At 38.0% G+C, this 21,483-nt stretch overlaps 1 protein-coding gene across 1 annotated transcript; it reads left to right on the forward strand.

Annotated features, from left to right (window-relative positions):
• Nucleotides 1-6,941: 6,941 nt before the first annotated feature.
• Nucleotides 6,942-11,009, forward strand: LOC112198589 (receptor kinase-like protein Xa21). The gene is made up of 2 exons (XM_024339738.2): nt 6,942-9,933; nt 10,639-11,009. Exons 1-2 carry the CDS (start codon nt 6,942-6,944, stop codon nt 11,007-11,009), a joined length of 3,363 nt encoding a protein of 1,120 aa, XP_024195506.1.
• Nucleotides 11,010-21,483: the final 10,474 nt, after the last annotated feature.

Below are 21,483 nucleotides of genomic sequence, written 5' to 3' on the forward strand. Positions count from 1 at the left end.
CCCATCCTCTCTCTTCTCATGTTCAACTGCTCCCACCAAGCTGATGCATGTTTTGTTAACTTGATAGCTACAAGCTTTACCTTACGATGGTCTGGCATCTCTCTATAGTCAAAGACTCTTTCTACTGTATTTAACCAATCAATAAATACCTCTGGTTTGATTTTCCCTTCAAATTCTGGAATCTCCACTTTCATATCTAACTAACCAGCACGATCATACCTGCCCTTTCCACCTGGCTCTTCATGCGGAGCACGAAAGTGAAAGGGATTTTCAACGTCGTAGTCGGAGGCCGAACCATCTTCCTCTCGACTCCGGGCTTCAAAGCGATCCAATCGCTCTGTTAAGTGTTGCATGTAACGTCCCGTATCTTGATTTACCCGTTTACTAGTCATTTGGACGATAAACGACAACTACTTTCACTTTTACCGTCGTTCCAATACTTTTAGTGGCCCTAAATTGTTGACTTTTTGTTCGGCTCAAAATTTGAGAAAGTTTCCTTCTTAAAAGTTGTAGAGGACGTTAAATCGAGCGCGTGCATATGTGGTACGTACAAATCAGAGTTCGTATGCGAAAGTTATAAGCGAAAGATTAAAGTTACTGTTTATGGTTACTATTTACGGTAACTTTCTATAAATAGCTGAGTTACTGTGATAGATTTCCATTTTCGGAAATCTACCGAATTTTCTCTCTCTTCTTCCCCGACTTTCCTTCCCCTTCTGCTCGTTTTCTTCCATCGGCGAATTCTTCCGTTTCCGGCCACCCCACCACGGAAGCCGAGCACCGGCAGGCTCACCTCCTCTCCCTTGTCACGCCTGGGGTGGTGTTTTGCTGTGGCTCGACCGGAGGAGCTCGGAATTTAGCAGTGAAGTTCACTGTAGCCAAACTGAGGTTTTGTCAATTTCCGGCGATTCCGGCCGTTTCCGGCCACCAAACCACTGTCAAAGGCGCGGTTTTTGCCAAGGATCGTTTTGCCCCTAGCCTTGAGCCACGATTTGCAGTGTAGAAGGAGAATCAAGGAGAACCCGATTCTAGGGTTCTTGGGTTTTCTGGGCTTGTGTTTAACGGCCAAATTGGAGCTCTTCAAGGTAAAATTGGAAAATGTTGTGAACATGAAAAATGTTGGGTTTGATGAGTAGGTGGCGCTGCCGAAATTTGGTGACCATTGGAGGTGGTGGCCACCGGTGCGTGAGCCCCACGCGCCGCCACTATGGGTGGCGCGTGGAGGGGTGTAGGGCAGTGTTTTAATTCCGGTTTTTAGCCCATTAAATCCTATAAATTGTGTAGAGCTTGTATGTGAAGTTTGGTAATTTTTGGAGAAACTTGGAATTAATTATGAATTTTTGAAGTTTAGGGTTTCGATTATCGAATTACGAGAATCCGACCGTCGGATATCTCGCGGTTCTGCCTTGGAACCTTTAAATTAACGAATTGGTATTAGTGGTATAATTTGGGCTGAATCTGAGGAGAATGGGAGATGTAATTATGAGGAATTGATTTTAGGAATCGTATTAAATTGTTGAATAATTATTCACGAAATATAATTGTGTACAGGACGACATACTGAGTTATTGCTCGATGACGGAACTCGAATGCGTGATCGTCGGAATAGTACTGTGAGTGGACTTTTGTTTTTAAATAAATGATGCATGCATTTATTTACTAGAGTATGCTCTATTTAATTATCATATTACATTTCGAGCATATGATTAAATTTCAGAGATTGATTTCGCTTTATCTCATATAACTGCTTTCAATGGTGATTGGTTTCCGAAGTTGGTTATGATTTATAATCCTATTTGACGAATTATTTATTTCCGATGTGATTTCCGGAATTATACTATTTATATTATATTTATATTCGTCGATTTGGGATTTTTAAGAGATTTTCGAAATGAGATTTCGATGGAGTTAGTCTTCATATTTATTTATTTATCGACTTTCGGTTTTGGCATTGGGAATGCCTTGATGATGATTCTTGGAATTGGTTTTGTTTCGATTTATGGAGATTATGTTTTATTTTTATTTATCTCCTATTTATATTTGAACTTGAGATTATCTTGGCGTGTGGGACACGTCATTGGAAATTCTTGTGCGAGAGTTGGGGAAGCCTTATGTATTTATGGATTTATATGGTTACGGATTACCCTTTTGCCATACTTTGGGTGACTATTATCATTGCTAGCATTGATCGTCCGCCTTTGTGGCGAGGTGATGGGATCACCGAAGCCCGTCCGCCTTTGTGGCGCTGGTTACTGCCTTTGTGACAGTAATGCTGAAGCCCAGTATCCTAATCGCTACACTTAGTGGCGTGTGGGTATATAACGGGAGTATATGGGAGTACTTTAGCCTGGGAGGCTATCACCCGAGCCTGGGAGGCTCATTCGTATGGCTATCATCTTCCCCTACTCATTGTATTATTGCTGGGCTAGCAGGGTCTAATCCGATTTTCACTATAGCCAGCGAGGCTAGTCTTATTTCTTTTCTTGAGAAACGAGATTTCCGTTTTTCATTATAATTTTCGGATGTTGTGACTAGCGAGGCTAGTCAGTGTATCGTTTTGAAATTCTTGTTTTTAAAGCTAAATGTGTTTTCTTATTGCTGCATGCATTGGGTTTTTAAAGGAATAAACGTGGGAAAGGATGAAATCTTTTTCTTTTTAATTTGTTTATTTTTGTCCACTCACACTAACGTTTTTACTTACTTTCCCCTGGGCCCTTCGGTTTTCAAATACCCAGTTTGCAGGCGAAATTAGATGAGGTCGGGCGTACGTGGAGTCGAGGCATAGCCAACAGCATTGCTTCCGCGTACTCATTCTATTTATGTGTTCTTTGTTACCTAATGGAATAGTATTGCTCTGATAACATGTGAAATTAATCTTGTAATGTGGGTTGAGACCATTATTTGTGAAATTGGGGTTGTGATTTGGGGAGCAAGTGGCTCCAGGAGGATAAGGATGGGTTGATTTAGAAGTGTAAATGTTTCCTACAGGTTTTTAGGTAGCTTACTTTTAAGGGAAGTTCCAATTTTTGGTAGAATTTCTTCTAAGGTGGGCGCCGCAGGGCCACTTCGGATTTCAGGGTGAAATCCAGGGCGGGTCCTGTCATTGCACTTGTCTCCTTAGTTCTTCATTCTCGAGATCACGTGGGTCACGTCTGTGAAGACCACGGCGTCCACCACGAACCATTGGGTTGTTCTGGAGGGCCAGAAATGTGGTGCTCTAATACCACTTGATGCAGATCACCAACTGAGAATAAGAAAGAGAACAAAAGGCAACAGAGAGAGATCTGGAAAGTAGCTTCAAGCTTTGATTTCATTCAATTGATAAAACCAAAAATTGCTGAGACATTCTCCTACAGCTTACATAGAATAGGGAGAGCAAACAAAGCTTTAAAGAACATAAATGCTGATAACAAGTTCCAAGCATAACTCAAACGACTACCAGCTTTTCAAGGGCTAGCGACTCTATTTTTATTGGAACCTGATAGGCCTCTTAGTCTCCCTCCTTGGCCTGTCTCTTGCCAAACTATAGTCATTTAATTCTCGTACACTAGGGACAGTTGTGCTTGTCTCAACAGATGACACTTTAGCAGTAAATCTCTTCATTGTTCACTTTATCTGTTGCTTTTCCAGATTATCGTTCTCATCAATAGTGCTATCTCCTACAATTGAGGACTGGTCCATCCAAGCTAGTTAGGTAATTTTGGGTACGATTATGAGGCAATCCTACCAAAATTTTTCTGCCTGACTTGGACGGAACAGTTTTCTACAGTAACAGATAGACCTATTTATGATAACAATATAATCAAACCCACAAAATCTGACTTCCGTCTGAGAGAAATCCATCAAACTACTTTCCATGTTCTGATGAGTTTCCGAGATTGAGTTGCATAACCTAAACAACTTCCACAAGTTCATGTCTACGATTATACATCAGTAATTCCCACAAGAAACTAAAAGAATCAACTTATACTCCGCCAGCAATGCGCGGGCAACTATTGCTAGTTTGAACTACTAAAACAACCAATTACTTTATAAAACTGCATTCTGCGGTAGCTGTTGACGCTATTATGTCTGCCTTACAGTGGTACACATAAGAGAAGGTTCATTCTATTCCAAAACCATGGCTGCCACTCTATGTCAAATAGTTTGACCTCCAAAGCAACCAGGTGAACAAAACAAAACTTATCTATTGCTTGCGTGTCATTTTATTAAGTTGGAAAGACCGATAGACGAATTTGGCTTCTAGCTAGCATCCATTTTGAAAGCGTCTTTCAAGCATAGTTAGTAATTTTTTGTATTATACGGGAATAAAACACATACTTATGTTTTTTTTTTTTTACATACTTCCGTACTTCATACTTTTGAAAGGGATTCGTTAAATTTCTCGTATTTTTGAAGTCAAAAATATTATACACATACTATACACGATTTTTACGTTTTTTTTTTTTTTGTATTTTACCCATATTATTGAACAAAATGAATATGAATTAATATTTTAAAATTAAAAAATGTAATTCTTTAATTAATTATAGATATTTTGCCGAACTTTTCAACGAACTATTTAATGAAATGTCTGAATAATACACGTATGTATTTTTCACGTATTATACACGTTCTGTTTTTTACTAACTATGCTCTCAAGTAAGAAAATTTTGGTGTCTCAAAATCATGTATGTCATCATTTAACTTATTGTTTTGTAGGACTGTATTTTTAAAAAGAAAAATTGGGGAGGTACTTGCAGAAATGCCCCGAATCTGCATACCGGCCAAGTTCGACTACAAAAGTCAAGCCAAACAAAGAAATACCTATATTTAAAGATATGACAGATGACACGCATTTCACAAAAGATAAACATATACCTCCATCTATGAACTTGTCTGCCGGCCAAGGTCAACTGCATGATGAAATTAAGCAAAACCAGGAAATGGATGGTTTCCTATATATAAGGGAACAGCTGACAATAGAGACACCCTCATACCCGAATCAGAAACTAGAGTCCGGCCTTAGCTTACATTCATATATATATGCGCACAGGGCCGGCCCTGTGAGTTTAGAGGCTCAAGGCAGGAAAAAATTTGAGGCCCCAAAATAAATGCTCAAACATTACAAAAGAAAATAATATCTCAATTTCAAAGTATCTCTGAAATATGACTCGTCTTGCATTTTTAGATGCAAAGGTACTAATCAAATTTACATAATCAAGTTTTCCAACAATATCTTTTTCAATAGATATCATAGCCAAACCACTCAATCTCTCTTGTGACATAGTAGACCGAAGGTAAGATTTGATCAATTTCAACTTTGAAAAACTTCTTTCTGCAGAGGCAACTGTGACTGGTATAGTTAGCAAAATCCTATAAGCAATCCAAGCATTTGGATAACAGCCATCAACTTCTTTTATGTAATTCAACACATCAATAGCTCTTTTTGTTTCATTGGGTAAATCTTCACTCAACATTCGTAAGTCCTGATATAGATCATCTTCATTAAGATCAGAAATCTCGCCATGCTTTAATAAATTTGTAAGGTTAGCACAAAAACTCTTCAAACTATCTCTATCTGCAGACCTTAACTTGTCCAAATCAAACAAAAGCCCAAAATTCTCTTCAAAAGTCTTAAATTGCTCAAACCTGGTTTAGAAAAAAGAAGAAGATGAAGTTCAATAAACTATATAAACATGTCTCACCCAAAACAACGGCTTCTCTGCTTGGATTCTCTTTGCTATAATCTGCTTAGATATCATTAAGTTGGATAAATCAAGTGGTAGGTACAGAGTTGTTCAATTTGAAGAAACTCACAGCTATGATCTTGTAATACAAGAGTGTGCTCACAGTTACTTGGTCAGTGACATGGTCAGTTACGTGACCAGTTACATGACCAGTTACAGTTACTTGGTCAGTGACATGGTCAGTTACTTGACCAGTTACATGACCAGTTACAGTTACTTGGTCAGTGACATGGTCAGTTACGTGACCAGTTACATGACCAGTTACTTGGTCAGTGACATGGTCAGTTACGTGACCAGTTACATGACCAGTTACTTGGTCAGTGACATGGTCAGTTACGTGACCAGTTACATGACCAGTTACTTGGTCAGTGACATGGTCAGTGACATGGTCAGTTACGTGACCAGTTACATGACCAGTTACTTGGTCAGTGACATGGTCAATTACGTGAACCCCTAAAGAATATCATATAGAAAGCCTCAGGCATATAGCAAATTTTCAACAGAGAATGAATGAAACAGAGACGAAAGTTGAAACATGCATAACTGATAACTCTAAAATCCCTAAAAACAAAGATGAAACAAAATCATTGTTCATTGTTCTGCAATATCTTAAATAGTTCACAAGTCTTAAATTTTCAATAAATGTTATAAATCATGATTTCATAATTACATGTTTCAAACCAAAATTGAAAAGGAATGGAATACAAGAGGCCAAGAGCATCAAAAACACAAATAGAGAACGAAAAAACCAAAATTTCTTCAAAATCGAAAATAAAAACCTTCAAAGATCTTACCTTTTTGCGTTTTTGGAAGATAAAATCAACTTTTCAGTCTCTTGAATTTACTTTTTCATCTGATCCTCTCAATCACAATTGGATTTTCGATAGCCACCGAGGAAACCTTCTGAGATGTTCAATTATAATTGGATTTTTGTCTTGGATTGAGAAAGTGCTTCAAAAACTTGAACTTAGAAAGAGGAAAATCATCTCCTCTCTACTGCTTTGCGTCTCAATCTGATAGAACTATGGAAGTATTGAAAACAGAGGGTCATGTTGCGTGTACGAAGACACAAAGTGGTTTAGATTGATTTTTTTTTTTTTTTTTTTTTTTTCTGCAGGCCTACATAATAAAAATTGTTGAGGCCCCTAAAATATGAGGCCCTAGGCTTGGGCCTGCTTCGCCTAGCCTCAGGGCCGGCACTGTATGCGCACCATGTTCATGGAAAAGCTACAAACTTTCCTTTTTGGAGTAGCGCTACTACACTACTCATGCTTCCTTAAGTTGGCCATATCTTCACCTTCCAACTTCACTGATCAGTCTGCTTTGCTTGCCATTCAATCTCAAATCACTTTTGACCCCACCAATACTGTCTTGGGTGGTGGTAGCTGGATCACCAAAACAAGCTTCTGTAATTGGTTTGGGGTCTCTTGCAGTAAACGCAGGCAAAGAGTCACAGCCTTGGACCTGTCCTATATGAATCTCCAAGGCACCATTTCCCCTCATGTTGGCAATCTCTCCTTCCTAATCTCACTTGATCTCCGCAATAACAGCTTCCTGGGGTTCATACCACATGAAATCAGCCGTTTGCATCGCTTGAGGATACTTGTACTTCAAGGTAACAAGTTGGAAGGAAACATCCCTCCAACTTTACAGCTTTGCCACAAGCTCGAGTCCATATCCCTTTCAATAAACATATTAAGTGGTCTCATACCTAAAGAGTTGGGTTTCCTTCCCAGGGTTCGTAAATTATATCTCGGTGCAAACAATCTCACAGGTGAAATTCCTTCGTCTCTGGGTAACATTTCAACCTTACAAGAATTAAGTCTGGTCGAAAATGGTCTCACAGGTTCATTCCCTTCTGCTCTACTCAACGTATCTACTCTAGCTCTTATTTCCCTATCTGGCAATTACATGTCAGGTAGTCTTCCTGTAGATCTTTGCCGTAATTGGCCTAATACTTATTACATTTCTCTATCTGACAACAAATTCGGTGGCCAACTGACTTTCGGAATAAGCCAATGTAGAGAGCTTGAGATCTTATCTCTGTCATACAATAATTTCGTCGGAAGTATTCCGGGAGAAATTGGGAGTTTACAACATCTTAAAACTCTATTTCTTGGTGTCAATAACCTAACTGGTGCTATACCTCCAACAATAGGTAACCTATCAAACTTGCAGTTCTTTACTGTGCCAGATAATAATTTAGAGGGAAGTATTCCAAGTGATTTGGGGCATCTTTCTAAACTAAATTATCTCTCTTTTGCTCGGAATAGCCTAACAGGTGAAATACCTGAGTCCATTTTCAATATCTCCTCCTTAAATACTTTACAAGTACAAACTAATGCTCTTTCTGGAGAATTTCCTTCTCGAGCTATGATTTCTAACCTCAATACCCTATACTGTTATACCAATCACATTACAGGAAATCTACCATCCTATTTTTCAAATTTAAGCCAGCTTGTTGAGCTTGATGTTTCCAACAACTCACTTTATGGACCAATACCCATGAACCTTGGTAGCTCAAAATACCTCGAATTCCTTAACTTGGGAGGAAATCAGTTGTCAGGGGAACCTGGAGTTCCTGTACTTAGGTTCCTTTCTTCTATATTTAATAGCAGTTCACTGAAACATTTATTTTTGAGTAGAAATCCTCTAGACGGGATCATGCCCGATTCATTTGGAAATTTCTCATATTCCCTCGAGATATTTTTTGCAACTGCCTGCCAGATTAAGGGCCCTATACCCAAGACGATTCAGTTGTTGAAAAATCTGACCTTCCTTGCCTTAAGTGACAACAATATTAGTGGGAAAATACCGTCATCAATTGGAGCATTGGAAATGTTGCAGAGATTGTATCTTGAAAACAACAAGATTGAAGGGCTCATTCCTAATGAGCTTTGTCTTTTGCGGAACCTGGGGGATCTATCACTAGGAAATAATCAAATCTCTGGATCAATCCCAAATTGCATTGCAAATCTCAGTCGCATTCAAAGACTTCTTCTAAGTTCCAATAGATTGACATCTGCAATACCAGTGAATTTATGGAATCTTAAAAATCTTCTGTTCTTAAATTTGTCATCCAATATTTTCAGTGGATACTTACCTCCAAGCATGAAAAGGTCGGTTGCTGTTCAGATGGTCGACTTATCTGACAATCAAGTTACTGGGAACATTTCAAGCATTGTCGGAGCCTTCCCAAGCATAAACTCTCTAAGCTTAGCAAACAACTTGTTTATAGGATCTCTTCCGCAAACTTTGGGTGATCTGAAAGGATTGGAGTTTTTGGACCTATCAAACAATAATCTGTCTGGGCCAATTCCAAAGTCTCTTGAAACACTTAAATATCTGAACTACTTAAATTTATCTTTTAATCAACTCTCTGGAGAGATTCCTTCTAGTGGAGCTTTTATCGACTTCACTGCCCTATCATTTTTGGAGAATAGAGGCCTTTGTGGGAGACCGGAGTTTGGAGTCCCACCTTGCATGGCTCTTGGAACTCAGAAGTCAAAGATGGCAAATCATTTACTCAAGTATGTTCTTCCAGGCATTGCATCAACAATGATCTTGATAGCTCTCATATACATGGTGACAAAGTGTCGAAAAAGAGATGAAGGCATTCCAAGTTCAGTACAAGCGTTAACAACAACAGAGCATAGAATGATGTCATATCATCAACTCCGTCGTGCTACAAATGGCTTCTGTGAAAGCAACTTGCTTGGAGTTGGAAGTTTTGGCTCGGTATACAAGGGGATTTTAACAGATGGGACAATTGTTGCTGTTAAAGTTTTAAATTTGCAAATGGAGGGAGCCTTTAAAAGTTTTGATGCAGAATGTAAAGTTTGGCGGAGAATTCGGCACAGAAATCTTGTCAAGATCATGACTACATGCTCTAACCATGAGGTAAGAGCTTTGGTGCTGCAATACATGTCTAATGGCAGCCTTGAGAAGTGGCTATACTCTCACAACTATTGTTTGACTCTTCTGCAAAGAGTGGCCATGTTGATCGACATTGCACTGGCTTTGGACTATCTCCATCATGGTCAATCAGAAGGTGTGGTGCACTGTGATTTGAAGCCTAGCAATATCCTTCTCGATGAAGACATGGTTGCACATGTTGGAGACTTCGGGCTTGCAAAAATTATAGCAATTAACAAAGATGCAACACAGACTAGAACTCTCGGCACACTCGGCTACGTTGCACCAGGTAAAAATCAGTTATTTGCATTTGTTCATGTCTGGCTTAGAAAACTAGGTGTTCCAGGGTTTAACTAGATTATAATTACATGCATTAACAATCACCTGAATTATAATGACCGTTTTGATTAGAATCTAGAGAATCAATTAAATTACTTTATGTCTTGATAATGCTACTGATTATATTATTTTATTTTTACTATTTTTTGGTTTTGTGTTGACTATAAAGATTCTACAGATGAAGAAAATGTTTTATTCATTAGCATGCTAGTACCAGTAGTAAAACTACAAATCAAGTTCTCATAGAGTCTTAAGTCTACTGATGCTTTTAACATAAGAGCATGTAGCTTTTCTACCTTTATCTTATAGTAGAAGAGAAAGTAGCTAGCTATCGTTTGTCTAAGAGAATAGCTCACAAAACAAGGAAACACGAAAAAAGGAAAAGGGGGAAAGTGAAGCTCCATCATGTTTATGCATAAAATGTTCTGCCATAAGTACATAAACCAGTAGTTGCATTACATAACTTAAGAGTTAAGACCATGGTTCTCGAACTATAGATTTATAAATATATACACATTTATACAAAGTGTTTCTGGTGTTCATATATGTGTTCGTCTCTTTCAATTGAATGTTTTCTTTGGTACGACCGTACGTGGAGTGCTGAATATTGATATTGTAAATTAGTAATTTCTTTATAATTGATACTTTCCGACAGAGTACGGTTCTGCAGGAGTGGTGTCCGCAAGAGGTGATATTTATAGTTTTGGGATAATGTTGATGGAAATAATTGTGAGAAAGAAACCCACAGATGAAATGTTTGCTGGAGAACTGACTTTGAGACAATGGATAAATGCTTCGCTTCCTGACAGTGTTCTCGAAGTAGTGGATGCTGGCCTATTGAGCATAGAAGATGAAACTAGAGACATGAATGCCACAGTAAAAATCATTTTGTCAATACTGGAAATAGGTTTGGGATGTTCTGAAGAAGTGGCTCAGGAAAGAATCAACATTAAGGATGTAGTGCCCAAGCTCACGAAAATAAAATGTGCACTAGAAGATAGAAATGGCGGTGTTTATTATCCATGAAAAGCCCTTGGGATTTCTGGTTTCACAACTTTTTTGTTTGTCATTTTACTTTTCTTCTATCTGTAAAAGTTGTATATATTGTGCTTCAGCTCGTCTTTTTTTTTTTTCCCTTTTTTTTGAATAAAACCACTGGCTTTGTGACAGAGATGTGTTGAACCACATTTTGTCATTTACTGTTTCTACATTTTGATTACAGAGATGTGTTGAACCACATTTTGTCATTTACTGTTTCCATATTTTGATTGTAAAATAACCATATACATGCTCACAACATATGCACACAATCATAAAAGGGATTAAGGCTTACCTTCAGCAATTACTGGCATGGATTCCATCTTATGCAACTGCAAACACGAACACTGAATATAGCCTTCTGTTACTTACCAACTTGCTTCTCAATGGACAGAACAATATGCAAAAACGTCGGTAGTAATCAGGGACCAATTCATCTGTATATATAGGAGACTTAACCCTCAAGAAGCTTCCCATTAAAGCTATCCATATCGGTTTAGGTTTCCTAGTTAGATTCTTAATGTAACACTTCATTGTAATCTTTCTTGCAGACTAAGAATAGGATTACTTACCTTAATGAATAGATACACTGCTTCATTAAGTTACAAGTATTGATTTACTGTTTGTATCCATGTTAAACTAGGATTGATATTAAGCTAATCATCAATTACTTTATGATGATATGTGTTATGTCCATATTTGATCTTACAATCTCCCCCTTGGACTCACACATATCATGCTCGATGATTTGCACCAGAGAACATCAAAACCTACTTAACTTACTGAAGTGCGCGCCAGATAACAAACTTAAATCGAAAATCCATTCCAACATGGTCAGATCACAGTTACTTATGCAGAGCAAGAAACAGTATACATTTTAACAAAAATGCAGAGTTTCAAAACCACAAACACAAGCTCCTGCAATCCACATATGTCAAACCAGAAGTGATACAATATATGTTAATGTGTATCAACAAGTAAACATATATTAGGTCCTACTTTATGTTTCTAAAACCAAAAACTCAAGCAAATTTACTGAACACTGATGGCTTAAAGATATTGCTTGAACCTTAACATCATGCTTCACATGATTTAAGCCATCTGATAGCAAGTATAACTTTAAACACAAAATCGATAATTTTCAGAACATTCAACAAAAACTGCAGTAATAACCAAAATCTGAAAATACCTCAAAATTTATTAATAATAACAAACTGCCATTACAAATAAGTTGTGATAAACAAAAGTCAAAAATATCACAACTGAAAATACAAGAACTCAAGAACCTTAAAATTTTAAATTGCTCCAACTGCTCTAACTCTCTACTGAACCTAAGCATCTAGATTAGCTAAAACTCCAATGCTTGTTGTATGCTTCTGGAATGCTGCTACTGACAAGGCCTTGGTGAAAGGATCTGCTAGCTGTGAATTTGTGTCAATACTCAAAACAGCTATTTCACCATGCTTTACTCTTTCTCTAACACTGTAATACTTTAGATCAATGTGTTTAGAATTATTTGACCTTTTACTATTCTTGCTAAAGAAAACTGCAGCCTCATTGTCACAATAAATCATAAGTGTTCCAGCCACAATGTGACTCAATACTTTGGTCTGCATGAGAAAATTCCTAATCCAAAGTCCTTCACACACAGTTTCATATACTGCAATAAATCAGCTTGCATAGTAGAAGTTGAAACAAGTGTTTGTTTCATGGTTTTCCAAGCAATAGCACCTCCTGCAAGCAAGAACACATATCCACAAGTGGACTTCTTGGAGTCTGGATAATTCCCTGCAAAATCCGAGTCTGAGAATCCAATGAGTTTCAGATCCTCCACTTGCCTATAAACTAGCATGTGACTTTTAGTTCTCTGCAGGTATCTCAACACTTTCTTTCCAGCTACCCAATGTTCATGGCCTGGATTGGATTGGAATCTTGACAAAATCCCTACTGCAAAAGACAAGTCTGGCCTAGTGCAGACTTGTGCATACATGAGACTTCCTACAAGTCTGGCATAAGGCTTTGACTCCATATTTTCCTTTTCAACATCACTATTGGGACTTTGCTTCTTAGTTAGCTTATCTCCTTTGGACATGGGAACTTCTCCAGCTGCACACTTCTCCATACCAAATCTCTTTAAAACTTTGGTAATATAATTCTGTTGAGACAAACCAAGTAGTCTCTGTGCCCTATCTCTTTTAATCTCAATACCTAGTACATAGGATGCTTCTCCTAAGTCTTTCATGTCAAAATTCCTTGACAGAAAACTCTTGGTATCTTTAAGCAATTTAATGTTATTGCTAGCCAAAAGTATATCATCCACATAGAGTACCAGAAAAATAAAATTGTTCCCAACAGTCTTCAAATAAACACACTCATCAACAAGATTTTCTGTAAATCCAAAAGTAGAAATCACAGAATCAAATTTCTTGTACCACTGTCTAGAAGCTTGTTTTAGGCCATAAATTAATTTTCTTAACTTACACACTAAGTTTTCACTTCCAGCTTGTACAAACCCTTCTGGCTGCCTCATATAAATCACTTCATCTAGTTCACCATTCAAGAAAACTGTTTTAACATCCATCTGGTGCAGCTCCATATCAAAATGAGCCACCAAAGCCATGATTATCCTAAACGAGGCTTTTGTAGAAACTGGAGAAAAAGTCTCAGTAAAATCAATGCCCTCCTTCTGTGTAAAACCTTTGGCAACTAATCTTGCTTTATGTCTCTCTACGTTGCCATTTGCATCTCTTTTGGTTTTGAAAACCCATTTACAACCTATAGGCTTCTGGTTGGGGTTAGGTTCAACTAATTCCCAAACTGCATTTTGACTCATGGAATTAATTTCTGCTTCCATTGCTTGCTGCCATTGATGAGATTCACTACTTTCAATGGCCTCATTAAATGTAGTTGGATCATTGTCCTCTGCACAGTCCATTTCAATTTCTGCTTCTTGCAGATAAACAATGTAGTCACTCTCTTCCCCCCCATAAGTTGGTTTTCTTGCTCTCTGTGATCTTCTAGGCTGAGCCACTGGAGGATGGTGAGGTTCAGTTACTTGACCAGTTACGTGGTCAGTTACTTGACCAGAGACAGTTACTTGGTCAGTTACATGGTCAGTGACATGGGCAGTGACTTGACCAGGCACAGTTACTTGGTCAGTGACATGGGCAGTGACTTGACCAGGCACAGTTATTTGGTCAGTGACATGGGCAGTGACATGGTCAGTGACATGGGCAGTGACTTGACCAGGTACAGTTACTTGGGTAGTTACATGGTCAGTGACATGGGCAGTGACTTGACCAGGTATAGTTACTTGGGTAGTTACATGGTCAGTGACATGGGCAGTGACTTGGTCAGTTACTTGGCCAGTTACTCGACCAGGTACAGTTACTTGGTCAGTGACATGGTCAGTTACGTGACCAGTGACATGATCAGTTACATCTTGTTCTAAAGGCAATGCTACACTTATATTCTCATCTGACACAATTTCCTCAAAATCTGAGGTTAAATCCTCAAGGTTTGTATTGTGAACTTTTTCACTTAGAAACTTTACTTGATGTGTTTCAAAAATTCTAGGTGAATGATGAGCAGAATATAATTTATAGCCTTTAGATTTATCTGGATAACCTATAAAATAGCAACTAACAGTTTTGGGGTCAAGTTTATTCAAGCTTGGATTATAAATCCTAGCTTCTGCATGACATCCCCAAACATGACAGTGATGAAGACTAGGTTTCCTGCCACACCAAAGCTCAAAAGCAGTATTTTCTATGGCTTTGCTAGGTGTCCTATTGCAAATATAATTTGCAGTTTTTAAAGCCTCACCCCACAGAAATTTAGGCAAACCAGTTGTACACATCATACATCTAACCATGTTCAAAAGAGTCCTATTCTTTCTCTCTGCAACACCATTCTGTTGTGGATTATAGGGTGTTGTGTATTGAGCTTTAATTCCATTGTCTTGCAAAAACAAGGCAAATGGACCCTTTTGTTGGCCGGATTCAGTGTACTTTCCATAGAACTCTCCCCCTCTATCTGACCTCACTGTTTTGATTTTCTTTTCCAGTTGATTTTCTCAGACTTAAAGATTTGAAAGGCTTTCAATGCTTGTGCCTTTTCTGAAAGTAGATAAATATAACTGTATCTAGAAAAGTCATCGATGAATGTGATAAAATACACATTCCCACAGATAGTTTGATGCCTAAATGGTCCACATATATCAGTGTGTATGAGTTCTAATAAATTTTGGCTTCTATATGCAGTCTTCTTTCTAGTATTAGTTATTTTTCCCTTAAAGCATTCAACACAGTCTGTTAGATCAGAAAAATCAAGTTCATTTAGGATGTTGTTTTTCACCAAAATTTTCAGTCTCTCTTTTGAAACATGGCCGAGTCTTCTATGCCATAAAAATGCAGACTTTTCATTTAGTTTGGTTCTTTTAACACCTGTTAAAGTGTTAGTACTATTTGTGTTATTTTCAACAAGTAAAATTTCTTGTTGAGCCATTGAACAATTTAACTGTAAATAATCATTCATAATAACACCAGAACCAATTTGAACAGAATTTTTAGAAATAAGAATTCCATTACTATCCATAACAAGTCTACAACCAGATTTTACTAAAAGAGAAACCGAAACCAAATTCCTTCTCATGGAAGGTACATAAAAAACATTGTCCAAAACTAACAATTTTCCTAATCCTAAATCGAGCTTTAAGGTTCCAATAGCCTTGACTGCCACTCTCATGCCATTTCCTACACACAGGTTCACTTCATCACTTTTTGGGATTCTCCTCCTTATGAATCCCTGCAAAGAATTAGTAATATGAATAGGTGAGCCTGAATCTATCCACCAAGACTGTGGTTCAACATTTATAAGATTAATTTCTAAAGAAAAAACTGTATTAGAAAAAATCTTACCCTTTTTGGCTAACCAATTTTTATAGCCAGTGCAGTCCTTTTTCATGTGTCCTACTCTTTTGCAAAAGTAGCACTTGAACCTAAATGGCCTATTTTCCTTGGCCACTGCAGCTGTTGAACTCTTAGTTATGGCTTTGATAGGCTTGAGCTTATTTTGGGGCTTTTTCCTTTTAGGCTTCTCAATGAGGTTAATGGTTGTAGCAGGTTCCTTTTCTTCCTTGATCCTAGATTCTTCATCCACACAGATGGATATAAGTTCATCTAGAGTCCAGTTTCCCTTTTGAGAGTTGTAACTAGTCCTAAGATGACTAAAACTGTTAGGCAAGGAATGTACTGCATAATGCACTACCTGCTCATCCCTAACCCCCATCAAGAGCTCCCTGAGTCTGCCATTTATATTGATCATCTTCATAATATGTTCTCTAACTCCCCCTGAACCCATGTACTTCAAATCATGAAACTCCTTGGTTAGCCTAGCAGCTTCTGCCTTTTCACTTTCTTTATACTTAGCACCTATGAGTTCCAAAAAATCTGATGCTAGCTCAGGTTCTTCTATACTTCCTCTGACAGTCTTAGACATAGAGGTACGAATGAGGTTCTTAGCCATTCTATTGGATCTATGCCACTTCTTGTAAAGATCAGTTTCCTTCTTAGTGCTCTTTTCAGTTAACTCTTCAGGTTTGTCCTCAGTGAAGCAATAGTCTATGTTCTCATGCATTCCCATATAGTTCTCTACAGATGGTTCCAGTTAGCATCAAGACACTGTTCAAGTTCATGTAAGAGTTACCTAAGGAGCAAAACAAAAATTCGTGTGAGTTCTCAATTTGTAAAGAAAATAACTTTAAGTTTTCTGTGTTTTATTTAGCTTTAAGCAACCAAAACAAGAACATACAGAAAACCTAAACAATCCATACTTGCATTCATATCAGTCCATAACCAAAAATAATGTTAAGCAACACTTTTGAGCAGAAGCATAACATCCTGGAGTTCTTTATCAATATACCATGTTCAATGAAAACAAGTTATCCAAAGAAATTTATCCACATCTTTAGACAGAAGAAAAATTTCTAAGTATCCGTATTTATTTTCATCAAGCACGCATATTGCTGTTTTGTATTCTAAAACCACACTTGACCACTTCTTTGGAAGATAAAACTGAAGCATAGTTTTAAAACACAAAACACAATTTCAGTTTTGTTATTCGATCAGTTACTTGATTAGTTACCTGACCAGTTACTTGGTTAGTGACCTGGCCAGTTACATGGTCAGTGACCTGGCCAGTTACATGGTCAGTGACCTGACCAGTTACATGGTCAGTGACCTGACCAGTTACTTGGTCAGTGACCCGACCAGTTACATGGTCAGTGACCTGACTAGTTGGTCAGTTACCTGATCATCGTTTTCTGCCAACATCAATGAAGAATGCTTTGTGCATCATAATCACTTATGCCAACAGAAAACCACAAAACCCATGAGCTTTTAACTTTATATTCTACCCAGATTCATCCTTGTAAGAAAATTAAGCTCTCGTATCTGTCAATTTTAATAATGTGTAAACAAAATCTGGGAGATTTTTGTTCTTCATGCAATTTTTACACAATCACAGATACAATACCATATCATCAATTAATTCATCATGCATATTCAAGCACAATCAAAATTGTTTCGATTCCAAGAAACCACAGAACAATCAAGAAATTGTAAATTTCATCCGGTCACCATCTACTCTAACCTAACGCACGCCGGGAATGCAACTAGTGTTCTTGAGCACAATCAAAATTCAATTATCATGCTATGAATCGAAATCAATTTCACAGAAAAACCTGTTTTTGCTTTTTCCCCAATTTGCTGCTAAAAATCACAGCGGAAGCGTGAACTTGATATTTAACCAGATGCAGCAATTGACTTAAGTAACTTACCTTGATCAGTTACATGACCAGTTACATGGTCAGTTACCTGATCAGTGACTTGGTCCGTAAAGCAAAAACCCTTTTTTTTTTTTTTTTTTTTTTTTTTTTTTTTTGTGTTTGTTTTGCAAAACCCTAAAACGATTTTGATACTTGTGAGCCTATGCTCTGATACCAATTGTAAAATAACCATATACATGCTCACAACATATGCACACAATCATAAAAGGGATTAAGGCTTACCTTCAGCAATTACTGGCATGGATTCCATCTTATGCAACTGCAAACACGAACACTGAATATAGCCTTCTGTTACTTACCAACTTGCTTCTCAATGGACAGAACAATATGCAAAAACGTCGGTAGTAATCAGGGACCAATTCATCTGTATATATAGGAGACTTAACCCTCAAGAAGCTTCCCATTAAAGCTATCCATATCGGTTTAGGTTTCCTAGTTAGATTCTTAATGTAACACTTCATTGTAATCTTTCTTGCAGACTAAGAATAGGATTACTTACCTTAATGAATAGATACACTGCTTCATTAAGTTACAAGTATTGATTTACTGTTTGTATCCATGTTAAACTAGGATTGATATTAAGCTAATCATCAATTACTTTATGATGATATGTGTTATGTCCATATTTGATCTTACATTGATTACATATGTTATGATGGCTGATGTACCAAGTCTTTAAATCAAGTTTAAGCTTAATTGGTTTGAAAATAATTGTGTCTTCCTCTCTTCATACACTGAAGATCAATTTCCCTGCTGCCAATTTACTCCGGTTCTTGAGAATAATACAATGCTCTCACCCTGTAAACTCCTCAAGGCATTATCCTTGTTTGTGCAAAGAAATCTTTTAATGACATCACATTGATAACACTCCAGCGTACTAGAAGGCAATCATCATAATGTAAGAAATGAACTTTTTTTAAAACTGATATTAGAGACAATAGACAACATCGACAATTCATCCCGTGCATTCTTTTATTCCTTTGTAGGAAAGAGTTGGATGAGAGACGCAAGTGCACTGACCTGACTAACAGGTTGGTAATCTCCAAAGCCTGTTTAAATCTCCCAGGGGCACCAAGGTTCCTGCAATAACCACACTAAAGCATGAAAATTAGAGCACACGTCAAATGCAACCCCACATTTCCTAAAAAAGAAACTGTAAAGTGGTACAAAAGATAAAAACGTCTACAGCGAGATGATAATATGGAAAATGTTTCTACTTAGATTGGGGAGTCTAGATAGAAGCAATGTAGAGAGTAGGATATAGTACGAACTACGGACCACAAGATGTATAGTGATTCGCCATGTTGAGAGACTATGTCCACTTTATATGGTTGAGCCTTGAGGCCCAAGTAGAGAGAGTAAGAAGAGATAGATTTTTTTTTTTTGTCAAATAGAACTTTCATTAGATGAAGCACATATTACAAAAATAATACAGAGAAAATAGGAGTCCTAGGCCCAAAAACCCAATAGACAACCCATATCTAAACCAAAAACCGAAGCCCAAAATACCAAAAGAACCAAGACCTAATGTAACGTCCCGAACCTAAATCCACGTGTTTACTAGTCATTTGGACGGTAAACGACCTTTACTTTTACTTTTACTTTCGGTTTAGTACTTTTAGTGGCCCTAAAAGTTGACTTTTTGTTCGGGTCAAAATTTGAGAAAATGTTCTTCATGGAAGTTGTAGAGGACGTTAAACCGAGCGCGTGCATATGTGGTACGTAAAAATCGGACTTCGTATGCGAGAGTTATGGCCAAAAATGTGAAGTTACTGTTCATGGTAAAATTTTGATAAAAATAGAAAGTTACCCCGGGTAGGTTTCCATTTCCGGAAACCCACCCTTCCTCTTTCTCTCTCCTCCCCCCCCCCCCGAGCTCTCTCTTCTCCGGTTCGGCGATTTTTCTCCTCCCATCGATTTCCGGTGATTCCAGCCACCAACCGGCGTGCCACCGGTCACCAGAGGAGCGCCTCCTCCCTCTGAGGACCCTAGCAACCTTGGTTTTCCACGATTTGGCCGGAAAACCACGGATCGAAGCCAAAACCCCTCCGGCTGCAGTTTGGAACTTTTACCGATTTCCGACGATTCCGGCCACCTCCGGTCCCCATTTTTCCGTCGAAGGTTCGGTTTTCATCACTGATCATTTCCTCTATGGCCTTGTATCACGATTTGTTGTGTAGATGCCGAATCGACGAATTGAAATTCTAGGGTTCTTGAGGATTTCTGGGTTTATGTTCATCGATCGATTTCGGCCATTTTTAATTGTTATTTGGGAATGTTGTAGTTGAGAAGTTGAATCAGTGTGTTGAGAAGGTGCTACTGTCAAATTTTGGTGGCCATCGGAGATGGTGGCGGCGGCGCCGCCACTGTGGGCGGCGGTAGCGGCGGCTAAGGTAGTTTATAAATTTCAATTTTTAGCTAGTTAAATTCTATATTTATCTTAGAGCTTATATGTGAAGTTTGGTGAATTTTGGAGGAGTTTGGAATTGTTTGTGAATTTTCGAAGTTTGGAGTTTTGTGGTGGAATTATGGGAAATCCGGCCGTCGGATTTCCCTCGTTTTCATTATGGAATATGTAAATTGAGGAATTAGAATTGTGGAAGAGATTTGGGTTGAATTTGAGAAGTATTGGAGATAGGGATTTTCGGATTTCGTTTAAGTTCGTAATTATTATATCGGATTACCGTTTATGGAAATATAATTGTGTACAGGGCAATGTCGCGAGCTACGGTTAGATGAAGGAACTCGTCTGCGTGGTTGCCCAATAGTAGTGAGTGGACTTTTATTTTTAAATATTGATGCATGCAATTATTTTCTTAAATAATGCTCTAGTTTTAATCATATTACTTATTGAGCAAATGATTTGATTTTCGGAAATTCGATCTCGGTTTATCTCGTGGATTTGCTCTTGATAATGAGTTTCAAAGGTTGATTATGATTTATAATATTATTTGACAAATTGCTTATTTCCGAGGTAATTTTCCGAAATTAAGTATATTTCTAAATGCCGATTTAAGTTCCTGGAAGGTTCTCGAGATGAGTTTCGATGGAGTTGGATTTTCTCATTTATTTATTTATTGACCTTTGGTTTTGGCATCGGAAGTGCCTAATTAAGGATTTTGGATTTGGTTGGTTTCTTGGAGATTTTGAGAGATTTTTTTTTGGAAATGGGATTTGCTTATATTAATTTCCGGTTTCGGTTACGGATATAAGAATATTTTGGGCATGTGGGACACGCCGTCGATTTATTCCTATTTCTCAGTTATCCATTTTGAAATTGAGAGTAATCTTGGTGTGCGGGGTCACGTCGTTGAATACATGGTTTCTATCTCGTGAGAAATGTGGGGAAGCTACATGGATTTACTGGTTTTCGATGATTTTTCCTCACCATACGCGGGTTATGTGATTAGGTCTCCTCCTCACTGACTTTGTGTTGGTGAGTGGCAGTTGAGGTAGCTTGTTCTCCTCCTCACCTACTTTGTGTTGGTGAGTGGCAGTAGAGGTGATTTATTCTCCTCCTCACGTGGGTGGCAGTCGAGGTTATTTGGTCTCCTCCTCGCACAATCTATGTGTGAGTGGAAGTTGAGGTTATTAGTTCTCCTCCTCGCACAATCT

Source organism: Rosa chinensis, chromosome 4 (genome assembly GCF_002994745.2).
Source record: "Rosa chinensis cultivar Old Blush chromosome 4, RchiOBHm-V2, whole genome shotgun sequence".
Taxonomy (NCBI): Eukaryota; Viridiplantae; Streptophyta; class Magnoliopsida; order Rosales; family Rosaceae; genus Rosa; species Rosa chinensis.

Coding starts and splice junctions, on each gene's coding strand:
- LOC112198589 (XM_024339738.2), top strand. CDS start 6,942: ATGTTCATGGAAAAGCTACAAACTTTCCTTTTTGGAGTAGCGCTACTA. Junction 9,934..10,638: donor ACTCGGCTACGTTGCACCAG/GTAAAAATCAGT, acceptor ACTTTCCGACAG/AGTACGGTTCTGCAGGAGTG.